The 16,380-nt window shown below is 47.5% G+C and overlaps 1 protein-coding gene and 1 non-coding gene across 2 annotated transcripts; both read left to right on the plus strand.

Moving 5' to 3' along the window:
* The first annotated feature begins 891 nt into the window (after nt 1–891).
* PPP1R8 (protein phosphatase 1 regulatory subunit 8) lies at nt 892–15,452 on the plus strand. The gene is made up of 7 exons (XM_063177502.1): nt 892–983; nt 7,960–8,020; nt 10,396–10,549; nt 11,140–11,360; nt 12,360–12,504; nt 12,785–12,849; nt 14,961–15,452. The coding sequence occupies exons 1-7, from the start codon at nt 928–930 to the stop codon at nt 15,312–15,314; spliced, it is 1,056 nt and encodes a 351-aa protein (XP_063033572.1). The 5' UTR covers nt 892–927; the 3' UTR covers nt 15,315–15,452.
* On the plus strand, nt 9,842–9,977 carry LOC134430157 (small Cajal body-specific RNA 1). The gene has a single exon (XR_010030747.1). It is a non-coding gene; the product is annotated as a small Cajal body-specific RNA 1 (non-coding RNA).
* Nucleotides 15,453–16,380: the final 928 nt, after the last annotated feature.

Consider the following 16,380-nt stretch of genomic DNA (forward strand, 5'->3'; position numbering starts at 1 on the left):
CCTGAGAACGAGGGTCGGTACCCGGTCTGTCACCGCGTTCCAGAGGCGCTACCGGGGCTATCCCCGAGCCCCAGGGTCGGTACCGGGGCTGTCCCCGCGTTCCAGGGTCGGTACCCCCGCTGTCCTAGGGTCAGTACCGGGGCTGTCCCCGTGTCCCAGGGTCGATAACGGCGCTGTATCCGCCTTCCAGTGTCGGTACCGGTGCTGTCCCCGCGTCCCAGGGTCGGTACCGCCGCTGTCCCAGGGTCGGTACCGGGTCTGTCCCCGCGTTCCAGTGTCGGTACCGCCGCTGTCCCAGGGCGGTACCGGGTCTGTCCCCGTGTTCCAGTGTCAGTACCGCCGCTGTCCCAGGGCGGTACCGGGTCTGTCCCCGTGTTCCAGTGTCAGTACCGCCGCTGTCCCAGGGTCGGTACCGCCGCTGTCCCAGGGTCGGTACCGGGTCTGTCCCCGCGTTCCAGTGTCGGTACCGGCGCTGTCCCAGGGCGGTACCGGGTCTGTCCCAGGGTCGGTACCGGGTCTGTCCCCGCGTTCCAGGGTCGGTACCGCCGCTGTCCCAGGGTCGGTACCGGGTCTGTCCCAGGGTCGGTACCGGGTCTGTCCCCGCGTTCCAGTGTCGGTACCGGCGCTGTCCCAGGGCGGTACCGGGTCTGTCCCAGGGTCGGTACCGGGTCTGTCCCCGCGTTCCAGGGTCGGTACCGGCGCTGTCCCAGGGTCGGTACCGCCGCTGTCCCAGGGTCGGTACCGGGTCTGTCCGCAGCTCCCGCGCCGGGTCCGGGTCCGGGTCCGGTCGGGGGCGGGGCCAGCCGTGTGTGGGCGGGGCATCACCAGGCCCCGCCCCTCCGTTGGCGCGCGGGGCAGGCCGGGAGCGGCGCGCGCCGCTCCGCGCTCCCAGGGTGCCCCGCGGCGGCTGAATGGGGCAGAGCCAAGATGGCGGCGGGCGCGGCCCCGGCGGGCGGCGGGTCCCTGTTCGAGTGCCCGAGCTGGTGAGCGGCCGCGCGGGGCCCGGGGCGGGAGGGGCCGCGCTCCCCGGGCCCGCACCGCGCTGCCCGGCACGGCGGGCTCCGGCCGCGGCCCTCGGGGCCGCCAGCGACAGCGCCGCGGGGGGCGCGGGGCCTCCCTGCGGTGCCGAGGCTTTTCCTCAGAGCTCAGGCAGAATCCGGGCTGTGGGAGGAATGAAATATCCTGCTCGGGGCGTGTGTGCGGCACGGGAGATCTGACAGCTTGAAATAGGCTGGGGTTTTTGTTAGCTTGAGTTCAGGAGTCGGGCTGGGTGCTGCAGAAGCGGCATCGCGACCATCCCCGGGCTGGGTCAGAGGTGGAAGGGAGCCCTGGAAATGCCCTGGATCTCCTGCGGGAGCACAGCCTGGCATCGGGGTGCCCTTGTTGGTTTGTTCTGTGCTTGGATCATCGCTGAAGAGATCCGGCCTCTCCTGCCTTCTTTGGGTGCTGGAGCGATGGGATGGGTACAGGAGCACTGGGATGGGATGGGATGGGATGGGTATAGGAACACTAGGATGGGTACCAGGATGGGTACAGCAGCACTGAGATGGGTACAGGAGCCCTAGGATGGGTACAGAAACACTGGAACACCAGGAGGGGTACCAGGATGGGTACCAGAGCACTGGGATAGGTACAGGAGCACTGGCATGGGATGGCATGGGATGGGTACAGCAGCACTGGGAAGGGTACAGGAGCACTAGAATGGGTACAAGAGCACTGGGATGGGTACCAGGATGGGTACCAGAGCACTGGGATGGGTACCAGGATGAGTACAGGGGCACTGAGATGGGTACAGCAGCACTGGGAGGGTACCAGGATGGGTACCAGAGCACTGGGATGGGTACAGCAGCACTGGGAGGGTACCAGGATGGGTACCAGAGCACTGGCATGGGCACTGTGGTATTTTCAATCACACAAGCAGCCCACAGCACCTGAGAGCTGGAGCTGTGTGGCCCAGCCCTGCCTGTCCCTGCAGAGCCCAGGCTGTCCCTGCTCACCCAGCTGTGCTGTAGCTCTCAGAGCTTTGTGACAGTGCTCATGTGTTTCATTTAGAGCTGGTTTTTAGGTGCCTGCATTAGCTGGTAAAGCCATTTCACCTTCTCATGGAGGAGAATTCCTCATATATTGTAGGGTCTTATTTGTGCTGAACATACACAGTAATAAACATAATAAACAATAAACATCTCCATGAGACAGGGTGGTGTTCCATGGGATGATGACACAATGAACCAGATAAAGCCAAAGATTGTTCTGGATATTCAGCTTGAAATTTGAAATATAATTTTTTTTCCCCTAATGTTTTTATACTGCAGTGATCACAATATCCATTATATTCCATGGTAAATTGGAATAACTTGTACCTTTGAAAGCTGTAGATGGAGGAGCTGGGGAAGCACAGCTTGTAAAATGCTCAGTCTCAGTCTCAGTGCCTTCCATGCTATTGCAGATGAGTTCCTGAAGGAATCCCATCTGGAGGAGAGAATGTAACACCTGGAACTGTGAGGGCTCCTCAGGTCCCTGGTTTGTGTCTGTGGCAGGGTCTGACAGAGTTTCCCTTGTCCCTGCCCTGGTTTGGCTCTGAAGCACAGTCTGTTGTGCTGGGTGAGAAATGAGGTGGGATGTGGGAGATGATCCAGACCCAGGGGTCAGGGGGGCATGTTTGGGTGCCTGGTTCTCTTCTCTTCTCACATTTTAAAGATTTTTTGTCATTCACTTCTTGCAACCTGAATGTCCTTTTACAATCATATTCCAAAATGGTTCTTGGGTACAGCAAAGTTCCTGTCTGGGCTCTTTCCTTGTACATTGTAAGGAAACTTTTTATTTTCTCTTGGACTCTGTTGTGTGTTTGCACATTGTAATGGTTTTAGGGACCATTTTTGTGTATTTATAGCTGTGAAGTAAAATTTGATTTTGTCCAATTGGCACATGCAGACCTGGCAGCTAACACCAGTGAAAGCTTTGTGGTTTTCTTTAATGCTGCTTTTGAAACCCAAAAGAGGAAAAATAAAGAAGTGAGCCAGCAGGAAGGCAGCCTGGAGAGCTCCCAGTCACAGTGTTTGTGTTCTGAGCACTGAACCCAAAATGGGAAATGCTGGTGGTGATAACCATGCTGGAGTGAGGAGCTCTGCCAGGTGCATTCATTTATTTATTTATTTCTGGTTATTTTTCTGTCGATATATTTCATGCTAAAGCTCTGGATGCCTTCTGCTGACATCTGCTGATCTTGCAGCTCGTGGCTTTAAAGTGTTTGTTCCTTTCAGAGCCAAGCAAAGAGAGCTCAGGTGTGATGTGGAACACAGAGGGCTCAGGTGTGATGTGGAACAGAGAGGGCTCAGGTGTGATGTGGAACCAGTCTGAGCTTTCCCAGGTGGGATTCTCCAGGCTGGAGCTGCTTTGCAGGAGCAAGATTGGAGAAATACTGGTGTTATTCAAAGTTCTGATTTAAGAGGATGTCAAAATACCCTGCAGGAAGCCTGGTCTGACACAAGCACCAGAAATTCTCCTGTGCAGGCAGCATTGCAGGGCTGCATTCCAAGAGTTCTGGGTGACCAAGAGCATGGAGTTGGAGAGTTTTCACAGTCAGAGCAGATTCTTCTGTAGTGAATTATCTTCAGTCTCCTCAACCTCTAAATCAAAAAATCAAAAATCACAGTCTTTACCTTTAAAATGAAAATCACAGTCTTTACCTTTAAAATGAAAATCACAGTTTTTACCTGTCTATTTATGTTCCTGCTTCTAAGGAAAGCTGGCTGGAACCTGTGAGCACCAATCACATGAGAAATGCATCTTAGATATAATCCAAAGGAGTAGCATTTTTTCCTTCCCCATGCTTTTGATGTTTGCCTCTATCATTTTACTTCTTCCATAATTTGGATAGTACCTGAATACCCCATTTCCAGCTCTGAAATTCCCAGTTTTGATTTAATCGTGGCTCTGATTTAGTTTTTGTGCTGTTATAGGTTGTTTCTTCATAATCCACACACTATTTATTCCTTCTTTCCTTGTGTTTCCAGCAGCTAAGCTTAAAACAGATTAAAACTTTGGCACCTTGCAGGTGCCAGAACATGTTTGTGCATGTGCTGGAACTCCTGTGTGCATTAGCCAACATTTGGGCTGTGCATTTCCAGTTGGCATAAAGAGGGTGCCAATACTTCCTGGAGTTAAAATTCACCCATTCCATGAGATCAGAAAATGGCTTCAGATAACAATTAGATATCTTAGTTTGATTAAGAGCTTTGCAAACCCTCTGAGCTGGCTTTAGGTGGTAAAAGTGATTTCTCTGAGGTGCAGATGTTATCTGGTGTGTGGTTTTGAAGGGATCAGATGTTTAGTGGGTACTGCCTGCCTGTCCTTTTGTCCTGGTGTCACTTTGGAATTGTGACTCTCTTTGGAATTTGGAATTCTTTGCTCTCTTTGACACCTCAGTAGTGGGGATGTCAGATTTGTCCTGGAATGGACATACATTACAAATAGTTTATTTGAAGACAGAAACTGCTTCTCTTTAGTTTCTTTGCCCAAGAACTGCTGTTCCTGGTGATGCTTTTACACAGATTTCTCTGCTCCAGAGTTCTGCAAATTCCACCCTGTCCTTGAAGTTGGACATGAAGGTGTGTACATGAGTCACAGAGGCCAAGATTTTTAGGAAGTGGCTAAATTTAGGTTCTGAGTCACATTTAACCCAAATAATTGACCTAATTCTAAACTAACACAATAGAATTATGGCTGTGCTGTCTATGTCCTTAATAGCAACAATTCCAAATTTCTTGTGGTGATTTACATCAGTCAGGCTGCTGAGTTTCAGCTGGATTTGGACATTATAACCCTGCTGGCATGTCAGCATTGAATCTGCCCTGTGGAAGAGTTCCTGATTTGTAAAACCTCAGTTCTCTTACTTGGCACATTCCAAAGTGTAAATGGCCTTGTCCTTCTTTTCCAAAATGCTTTATCTTTGTACAGAGACATGGCCTGGCCTGTGGAGCATGAGGTGGACAAAGCAAAGAAACACAATTTTCTGTTTCTAGTAGAGAAGAAAGATTTCTTTGCTTGTGGGTATTTAAATCTTTCAAAAACCTGTGCTGGTTTTGTTCAGTGCTATCCCTTGTAAATATTTAACTGCTGATCATTGTAAGCAGTTGATGTCTTCTGTACAAATCCATATGTGGGGAAATCCCAAGCTGGGAATGCTCCTGTTCTCCTTGCCAGTCAGTCTGTTAATTCTCCGTTAATTCTCCTGAATCCTGGAACTCTCTCCCAGGAATTTCAGGATTCAGGAGGCAGGCAGAGCATCAAACTCACTCATCTATTGCCCACCACATTCAGTGCATCTGCAGTTATCAAAAATCAGTTCTTTTCAGGTCACTTGCAGGATGCTGCCCAGGGGAGGCACTGGGGACTGATGCACCATCTGCAAGGTACAGAAGAAATTGCTTTTTTCTCATTTTCAAGCACAAGCTCTTGTGCTGGAGCCAAGCTGTGATAGGAGAGCACTGACCTTGGGCAGTGCTGAGGGCTCTCTGTGTTCTGTAGAGAGGACAATCTGCTGACCTCAAGTAATTCTTCACCCTCCAGAACAGTGCAGGAAAATTAGTTTAGTGGATATTTTAGCACATAGTGGAATTAGTTTAGTGGGAAAGGACTTTTTAAAATTGGACATAAAATGGGGAAAAACTGGTTTGCTGTACCAACATAAGTCCAGCTTTCTAACAAACTTTCCTCTGGGAGATTTGTGCAAGAGATTTCCTTTCATGTTTTACTCCTTGATGGAGCAGAACATGTGAAAGGTGACTGATACTTCCAAATCCAGGCATTACTTCTGATCTTTGGTGGCTTTGGAACCAATTAGTTTTAATATAAAACTGAGCAATCTTTCTGCTTTTTTTCATTAAATGGTTTTTCAGGTACCTGACTTGGGCAGCCTGAACTGTGCCATTGACTTAAAATGTTCCAAAGGAGTTTTCTATCAGAAATTACTTCTGTGAATTTGTTTTCATGGTGTCATAATCAGTATTTACAACCTTCCTGTGTTTGCAGGAATAGGTAGATGAGGGAAATACTGCCTACAAAGGATTCTCTGCAGTCCAAAGAAGCCAGAGAATAGGTAGATTTTTCTAGCACTTTAATTCACAGCTGAAGGCACTGCCTTGTGATACTGAGTTTGGTTTATCTGTTGAAAATAAGGTTGAAGGTAGAGGCAGAATAAAAATAAAAGCAAGAATGAAACTGAAAATAGAGGGAGTAATGAAAAAGCAGAGCAAAACATGAGCATCAGACAGGACCCAGCTGTGCTGGAGCTCCTGGGGATTCTCTATGACCTGACAGGTACAGGGAGGAGGTGCTAAAATGTGTTAGGACAGGCTGAGTATCCAGGAACAGATCACTGAAAAGAAAAGTAGAGGCCAGACTGGGTAAGAAGGAGCTTGTAGAGTGAATTTGTTGAAAGGTTTATCTGTTTGGCAAGAAAAAAAAAAAATTGGGGAAGTGGCTGATGTTTGATCAGAGTAAGGCTGGTGTGTGAAAATGACCAAAAGTTGGGTTGCAGAGTGAGCAGAACTTGGCAATTTCAGAGGAATGGGAGAAGAGAAGTTTTCCAGTGCTCAGAGGCAGGAAGAGGGAACACTGAGAAGTGGGCAGGAATCCATGAAAGGAACCTGTGTTCCAGTGAGAGCTGAGCTCTGGGATGTGCAGGGAGCACAGGAGCAGCTCAGGGGAGCCTGGCTGGGAGTTTCTTGAGCAGCACCTCAGAGGAGGAGCTTCCCTGGCTGTGCTGAGGGACTGCAGCTCATCACACAGGCTGTGTCCCACCTTTGGAGCATTTCTGCTCACTGCTCTGTCCCCCACACCACCAAAATCCCATTGCACTGCTGAAGTCACCACTTGTGCTGGAGTTCAGCATCCTCTGCTTCTGCTGCTGCTGTTTGTCCATCCAAAACAATAGGAGTCAGAATGAACCATATCCTTGTTAGGGTGGTAAATCCTCAGTGTTTGAGAAGGGCCTGACAAGAAAACTTGTGGAAGTCCCAAGTGGTCAGTTCAGAATGGGCCAGAGAGATGTGGGCAGGCTGGTGTGATGGATGGGAAACAGGAAAGGAAAATGCCTGGCAAAGAAATGAAGTAGAAATAACAGGAGATTGTGTTCTTACATGGAATTATTGAGGGGAGCTGACCTTGCAACACAGAAAAACCAATCAATGTAAGGCACACCCCAGAAATGTGAACATCTGCATTTAACCCCTTCAGCCAACTTCAGCTACCAGTGACCTTTCTTTCTTCTCCAGCCACCCTGAGAACATCTCTGCCATTGGCACTGTTCCCTGAGGAATGGGAACATGATCTCTGCACAGAACCAGATCCAGGTCACTGCTGCTGCCTGCAAGGCTGCTCCAGCAGCAGAGATGTTACCTGTGAGGAACTCCTAGAGATGCAGATCCTGAGATATGTGAGCAGGAAAGATCCTTTGGTGCCAAGAGCTGAGGGATCCTGTGTGCTGCTGTGGCACAGCAGCAGCCTGGCTTGGGGCACTGGAGGTGCCCAGTTTGTTCCTGCTGCCCCATGGGTTCAGCCCTTGCTGTGCTCTCTGAGGGGCAGAGATGTGCTGTTTTGAGGGTGACATGGGATAACAGAGCTCTTTAGCCTGCCCCCATCTCTGGTTGTTGGTCTCACACCATGTGCTCTCAGGATTTGCTCTGTTTATTGTGAAAATCAAATTATTTTTACCTGGAGAGGTAAAGCTTGAGATGTTTCATGTCCTGTTACCTTCACTCTTACCATAAAATATTCTTGGTTTATGTGTTGTCAGAAGGAATCTGCAATGAGGAAAAGAAAATGATGGGATTTTTTGTCTTTTCCCCAAAATAATTCTGGTTACATTTGTGTAGGTTTGGTCTGTAACTCAAGCAGCTCTAATATAAATAAAATTTTTATTAAATGTTTTAAATATTATATTTTTCCTTTATTTTCCAGGGCAGGGAAACCACCACCTGGCTTACATCTGGATGTAGTCAAAGGAGACAAACTCATTGAGGTATGGAATTAGGGTTTGATGGATTTGGTGTATCAGCAGCAGAACATTCCCCATCATTTTCCACACTTATTCATAAATATTTCCTTTCTCTCATGAATTCATTATCTTCAAATCTGTTGTTTTTTTCTCTGAAACAATGAATGAAGTGATTTTCCCTTGCCTGTGCAAGGCAGCCTCATGCCGTGCAGGGCTCCCATCAGTTAAACCTCTTCCCCTTGTACTGCTGTTTGACAAACCTGTCTGCTCAGTTTATTTTTTAGTTTGCATTACAGTCAGATTAACCAAGCATTCTCTATTTTGCAAGAGTTCTGCTCTGTCCTACAGCATGAAATACAGTTTGATTTGATTTTTCCTCCCACATTCAGGATCTGTGAGCAGTGTTGTGATCAGCACAGATACAGCAAGTTATTTTTATTACAGCACCTCATTCTCTGTTTCATATTTTGTCTTACATCACACTGAAAGTAATAAATAAAGAAAAGTTTCTTTACCATTGTTGACAGAGAGAAACCCAAACCAGTGAATGTATTTCAGTGTGGAGAGACTCCTAACTTGAAGCTGACTGGAACAGAAATGTTTCTGGGTGTAGTGGTTTGATACAAATACCAGGCACCCACAAAAGTCATTCACTTATCCTGCTACAGTTGGACAGAGGAGAGGGGGAAAATTAATGAGGGGCTCATTAGTTGAGATAAGGATTGGGAGAAAAAAAACACTCTGAGGGCAAAACAGATTCAAATTTAAAGGTATAAAGTAAATGTATTGTTCACAGAGTAAGAGGAGGCTAACAAGAAATAAAATAAGCCTTTAAAACACCTTTTTTCCCCCCCCAGCTGTGGGGGTTTTGGTCAGTTCATCACTTGAGATCTCTTTGCTCAGGGAGAGAATTCTTTTCTCTGCTGTGCCATGGGGTCCCTCCCAGGGGCAAAAACTCTTCCCAGAACTGCTGTGGTGAGGGTCACTCATCCGTGGGGTGCAGGATTTTAAGGCTGGGCTGCTGCTCTAGTTTGGAAGCAAAGGCCCTTTCTCCATTTGGGTCTCCAGTGGATCACAGCTGTCTCTGGCATCCACCTGCTCCAGTGTGAGCCCTTTTCCCATGGGCTGTGGGTGGATCTCTGCATCCCCTGTGGATCCCCACAGGCTGTGGGTGGATCTCTGCATCCCCCATGGATCCCCACGGGCTGTGGGTGGATCTCTGCATCCCCCATGGATCCCCACGGGCTGTGGGTGGATCTCTGCATCCCCCATGGATCCCCACAGGCTGTGGGTGGATTTCTGCCTCCCCCATGGATCCCCACAGGCTGTGGGTGGATCTCTGCATCCCCTGTGGATCCCCACGGGCTGTGTGTGGATCTCTGCCTCCCCCATGGATCCCCAAGGGCTGTGGGTGGATCTCTGCATCCCCTGTGGATCCCCACAGGCTGTGGGTGGATCTCTGCCTCCCCCATGGATTCACGGATTTCAGGGACTGTTTCCCCCTGGTCTCACCACAGCCTGCAGAGAAATCTCAGCTCTGGCACCTGGAGCAGCTCCTCCCTCTCCCTCTCCCCTGCCCTTGGTGCCACCATGGTGTTTTCCCTCACATGTTTTCCTCAGCTCCTCCTCTTCTCTGTCTAAAAGGAAGAACTGCTGCTGGTAGGTACCATTGCCACTAATTTAAATATTATTGCAAGATCCTCTAGCACCGAGCCAACAGCACTTGGGTGTGATCCTTGTGTTTGTTTCCCTGCTCAGTACAGGTGGCAGAGAGTTTTTCACTTTTATCTTTCCTGGTAGGCAGCAGTAACCAAGGGGGAGCATTGTTAAATCCTGGGGGTTGTTGAGCACTTGATACTCACCGAGCCATCAGTGTCCCTGTGATTGCTGGGTCTGCAAAGTGCTACAGCAAAACAAGCCATGCAGTGTTTAAGCTCAGTGTGTGAAGAAAGACACTGGGTTATAGCTCAGAGGCACAGAACATTTTAGAAATGTTGTCTTGAATTAAAGGCAATAAAATTCTCTTATTTGTTGCAGTAACTTCCATGAATTTGTGTCTTTGCAAAATCTCTTGGAAGCATTCCCCGGGCAGGGCAGTATTGTTTGCAAATGAAAACTTACAGGATGCTTTTGGTTTCAGTTGTGGGCAAGAATGAGAAAGGGTTTGATCAGTTTTTATGGTAACTGAAATTGTGAGGTAACTGCTTGCAGAGCTGATCAGTGTTTGTGGAGCACACTTGAGTTTATTTTAGCAGTGCCAGACTAAACTGAAATATTGATGAGCTGTTGATGCTTTGTCTTGAATTTGCTCTATTTATTCACCTTCTTGAATTTTTTTCAGGAAGTTCCAAAAGATTCTAGGAGTCTAATATGCTTCTCTGTTTGATATTCTACCTCAGAAACTCATCATTGATGAGAAGAAATACTATCTCTTTGGGAGAAATCCTGATCTGTGTGACTTTACCATTGACCACCAGTCTTGCTCTCGAGTCCATGCTGCCTTGGTCTATCACAAACATCTCAAGAGGGTTTTCCTCATAGATCTGAACAGCAGTAAGTAGTGTGGCATTTAACCAGACAGAAGAGCTGTACTTCAGTGCTTAAACATTCTGAATCTCAGACACTTTTTCCCTTTCCATTGTTGTCTGCACTGTGGGCAAATGGATATCATTTGAATTTGCATCATAGGGAAAGACAAGGGTTAGGGCAAAGGAGTGTTTGCTGCAGTCAGCCTACAGCTCCTCACTGAGTGTTTCAAACATTTCTGACTTGTAAGAGGCCAAAGGAGATGAGGAAAGTGTCTTGACCTTCCCATCACAATTTTAGTGAAGCCTTGTCTTCTCAGGGTGATTTCCCAAGGTCTAAAACCTGTCAGGTGTTTTTTTACACTGTCCAGACAGTACATTAGGACCTGCAGGAATACAGAAAGTAAAAGGTGTTTGTAGTTTATTTCCAGTGATTTTTTTGAGGACTTCTGGTGTGTGTTATCTCAGTTTGTGACATGGTGGATCTACACAGCTGATGCTTTCAGCAGTACCTCAGTGCCTTGTACCTTGGAACAAATGTTACCATATCTGAGATTCTCAGACTTGAACTGGAACAGCTCAAGCTCAGCAGCCTATTTTGCATTTTGCTGTCCCCAGCACATGGCACATTCTTGGGCCACATCCGTTTGGAAGCTCACAAGCCCCAGCAGATCCCCATCGACTCCACGGTTTCCTTCGGCGCCTCCACGCGCGCCTACACCCTGAGAGAGAAGCCCCAGACTCTGCCCTCAGCAGTGAAGGGCGATGAGAAGATGGGGGGTGAGGATGAGGAGCTCAAGGGTTTGCTGGGGCTGCCAGAGGAGGAGACAGAACTGGACGTGAGTATTTGTCACCGTGGTATATTCTGAAATATCCCATAAATGGGATTTCTTCTCCTGGGAAGCTTCAGCTTCTCCCTGTTTTGCTGCTTTGGAATGTGATTTGGAGATTGGTCATTAAATTAAAACAATTCACATGTTGGATAAACAATCATGGTCCAGCTGTGTTGAGGCTCTGAGAAGTCATGAGCTTTTATTATTCATTCTTATCAAGCCTTCTGATGTAATCTTTTTCTTTAGTATAGTTTCAGTATAGCATAATATAATGTAATATAATGTAATATAGTGTGATATGATATGATGTGACATATGATATGATATATGATATTATATGATATGATATAATATAATATGATATGATATGATATAATATAATATAATATAATATAATATAATATAATATAATATAATATAATATAATATATGATATGATATGATATGATATGATATGATATAATATAATATAATATAATATAATATAATATAATATAATATAATATAATATAATATAATATAATATAATATAATATAATATAATATAATATAATATAATATAATGCAATGCAATATAATGCAATACAATACAATGCAATATAATATAATACAATGCAATGCAATATAATACAATATAATATAATACAATGCAATGCAATATAATATAATACAATACAATATAATATAATACAATGCAATGCAATGCAATGCAATATAATACAATACAATATAATACAATATATATTCTCATCTCTCACCTCGTCCTGGGGACCCTCACAAACACCACAAGTATGATGGCACACTGCCTTGATGGCATTTCCAGCAAGGACAGCATTCCCTGCTTGTTTGCTTAGCCATGGAATCATTTAGGTTGGAAAAGACCTTTAAGATCATCAGGTCCACAAATCTAACGCTGAAGTTGAAACTAAACAATGTCCTGTGGTCTTCTGATGTGCACAGTCATGGGATTAAATCAGACTTCATTTATTTCTATATTTGCTGCAGAATCTGACAGAGTTTAACACAGCCCACAACAAAAGGATCTCCACACTGACCATTGAGGAGGGGAACCTGGACATCCAGAGGCCAAAGCGAAAGCGGAAGAACTCCAGAGTGACGTTCAGTGATGATGATGAGATCATCAATCCAGGTAAGGAGCTGGCTGTCCTCAGGTTTGAGGTGAAGTCCCTAAGCTCCTATGAGAGGTCTTTTACCTAATTGAGGAGAGAAACTTCTGGGCTTATTTCCTTTTTAAGGAGACAAAAAATAATTTGGTCACTCCATCAACGGGGGGCACATTCCTACATTACCCCACAGAGGTTGTTTTCCCATATGCACACTGAAGGCATCTCTGGTTGTGCTCACTGAAGGCATCATCTCTGCTTGTGCTCACAGGTTGTGCTCACTGTCATCCCTGTTTTTCTTTGCAGAGGACGTGGACCCATCTGTGGGGCGGTTCAGGAACATGGTACAGACAGCAGTGGTCCCTGTTAAGGTATGGGGTGACTCCTGATTTTCTCATTAGCACATTACATTGATGATCTCACTTTATGATTTATGAATTGCACATTAGAAACAGTGCTCCCACGTGGGAGGTGTTTCATTGCTAGGCAGAAGTGATGTCTGTGTTTCACAGTTGTCTTTTTTAGCAAATTTGAGCATTTCCCTTTGAACCCAGCTTTGGCTTTTTTCTTTAATAACCCATGGGATCAATGGTGATTTTTTTTTCCTCCCAAAAAGAAACACTTTCTAGAAATCTAGTGCATTAGTTCCAGGTGTCAGATAAAACTGTGGGAAATGTGGAAAATAGAAGGGAACAATGAGAGTCTGTTTATTTTAATACTGTGTTTGATGTTTCATACATTTGTGTACTAGAACAAGCAGGTTCAGGCTTTGCTCCAAGATGAGTGTTCTAATTAATTGGAATATGCAAGGAAAAAGAAAGATCTTCAGAGCTTCAGAGCAGCTAAGCACTGTGTAACAGCAATTTCACTTGTTGCTGGTATACACTAAATAACATCATGTGGAGAAGGATGATATTCCATAAACCCAGACTGCAGGAGAAGATTCCAGTGATCAGGAGCAAAATTACCCAAGTGATTTAGAAGTTGCAGTTTCTTCCTGTAGGGGAGGGAAAGTTTGTGTTATAATGCTCTCAGGCACAGGGTGGGACTTGGGGTGTCGTGTGCAGGGCCAGGAGTTGGACTCAGTGAGCTTTGTGGGTCTGTTCCAACCCAGAACATCCTGTGACCCACTCAGTCTTTGTTCAGGATGAGCTCCAGACTGGCAGGAGTGGAAAGGAGGTGAAGAGGTGCTCAGACTTCATCTGAGTTACACCTGAGTGTCAGCTTTTGTCTCCCTTCTGCACTGTGCACCTCAAAGAGTTTATTGTAGTGGTTTTCAAGGGAACCCAGAGCAAACCTTGTAGGACAAAGATTGGGATGTGGTCTGTTGGCACTTTGTATGTGGCATTTTTAGGGGAAAACTATTGGAATATTACTAATATAGCTGGACAAGATGTGCCTGAGCTTGTCTGGCCCTTGCTGCTGAACCAAACAGCAGCACTGTGGTGTTTCACCCCACAGACACTTTTGCCTGGCTGGGTGTGTGGTGTTTCACCCCACAGACACTTTTGCCTGGCTGGGTGTGTGGTGTTTCACCCCACAGACACTTTGGGCTGGCTGGGTGTGTGGTGTTTCACCCCACAGACACTTTGGGCTGTGGGTGTGTGGTGTTTCACCCCACAAACACTTTGGCCGGCTGGGTGTGTGGTGTTTCACCCCACAGACACTTTGGCCTGGCTGGGTGTGTGGTGTTTCACCCCACAGACACTTTGGGCTGGCTGGGTGTGTGGTGTTTCACCCCACAGACACCTTGGGCTGGCTGGGTGTGTGGTGTTTCACCCCACAGACACTTTGGGCTGGCTGGGTGTGTGGTGTTTCACCCCACAAACACTTTGGCCGGCTGGGTGTGTGGTGTTTCACCCCACAGACACTTTGGGCTGGCTGGGTGCTGCAGCTGGGCCCGTGGGGACAAGTCCAGGCCTGCAGGAGCTCTGGTGGTGCTGGGATGGAGCTTCCCCCCATAACAGGGGCTGCTCCTCAGGTTTCCCTCTGGCAGAGAAGCTTTGAGGTGATGGTGAAGGAAAGGAGTCGGTTCTGATGGAGGGTTTGGATGCAGAGCTTTATTCTGGCCCACAGGCCTCTGAATGCAGCACCAGCTCCAGCAGAACTCCCTGAGCCCGTGGTTGCTGCTCCTTTGAACCCGGGGAGAGGGGCAGGGAAGGGGCAGGGAGCCACCAAGCAGGGACAGGAGGGGATGGACAAAGGGACAAAGGACACCTGGATGGCCCAATGTCCCCCCAGGGGTAGAGGGCATCCTTGGCATCTGCCAATCACTTCTGGAATGCCAGGAGTGACAGACAGTGCTGGGAGGGGAAAGGAGAGGTGACTGACACACCTGGGAGGGAATGATCAGGGGTGGGACCCGAGGTTCTGGGGTAAACCCTGAAATCAGAGCACAACAGAAAACAGTCTTGGCACCCAGTTCAGGCAGGTCGAGGGTTCCATGCACTGTGGGTGACTCTCCCAACTGCTCTGCCTGCAGAAGAAGCGCCTGGAGAATGCGGGCTCGCTGCCCACGGACGAGTCGGCGTCGCGGCGCATGCAGAGCTTCCCCTACAGCGGGGGGCTCTACGGGGGGCTGCCCCCCACCCACAGCGAGGCCGGCTCGCAGCCCCACAGCGTGCACGGCACCGCGCTCATCGGGGGGCTGCCCATGCCCTACCCCAACCTCGCCCCCGATGTGGACTTGACTCCGGTTGTGCCCTCCACGGTGAACATGAACCCAGCTCCCAACCCCGCCGTCTTCAACCCCGAAGCTGTGAATGAACCCAAGAAGAAGAAATACGCCAAGGAGGCCTGGCCGGGCAAGAAGCCGACCCCGTCCCTGCTGATCTGAGCTGGGCTGAGGGAGGGCAGGAGTCACAACTCCAGAAACTTTTCATGTGCGGTATCGTCTTTTTAAACTTTCGGTGTCCTAACAGATGTAATACCAAGATTGGAGGAGTGAAATATCCTTTAAAGATCTGTCTTCAAATGTTTTTATATGTCTGTTATAAAAAAAAAAAAATACAGCTCCCGTTTCCTTTTGAACCAAAACCCCTACAGCCTTTTCTTAGCCACACTGTCCCAGAGGTGTTTGTGCTGAGTTTGGATCCACAAGTCGAAGGGGCAGTCACACAATTTCATTGTCACTTCTGGCATGAGCCTGCAGGTCCGTGTATTTCAGTGCTGGGCTCGCTGTGCTGACTCTGTTCCTGCTGGACATGCTCACAGCAGGGCAGCTCTGTCAAGAGGAAATGTTGGTGGGGCCAAGCCTCGCAGAATCCCATTGGAAGGAGTTGTAAAACTTGCAGAATATAGGTCAGCTTTTATTTTTTATATTTTCAAAACCCCACCAATGAGGGGCATTGTCTTTTTTATTATTATTTTTTTTAGTTTGGCTACAGCTTGTTTTGATTTCCACATAAAACACTAGATCACCCCATGAGCTGTGAGTTGAGATGGATAAGCAGGGAAGCAGCTGGGCTCCTCAGCTTTGTTCCAGTGCTGCAGGATGGGCTCTGTGGGATGGATACAGGGTGCAAACATCCAACAGGATCAGGCACTGTGCCACGGTGACTCCCCTGGATAGCTCAGGGTGAAGTTAACACAGTGGAGTTTCTTTTAGACTTGGTGGCCCCTGTAACTTAAATAGTTTCATTTTTTACTTGCAAATGGAACTTTAAAGTTTAGAGTATATGAGGTTCATCAAGACAGAAAGCTGGGGGGACTGGCATGTTCCCCACACACTGATATTTTAGCTGCTGGAAGCTGCAGGTGAGAATTGAGTGCTGCTGAGAGCCAGAATAGGAATTCTCAGTGGACTTGGGTTGTTGCTCAAGCCCTTTAGTTCCTTGGGTTTAGATTTGAAAATTATTCACATACTCAGACATATTGTGGCTGTACTTTATGCAAGGTAAGGC

Source organism: Melospiza melodia, chromosome 27 (genome assembly GCF_035770615.1).
Source record: "Melospiza melodia melodia isolate bMelMel2 chromosome 27, bMelMel2.pri, whole genome shotgun sequence".
Taxonomy (NCBI): Eukaryota; Metazoa; Chordata; class Aves; order Passeriformes; family Passerellidae; genus Melospiza; species Melospiza melodia.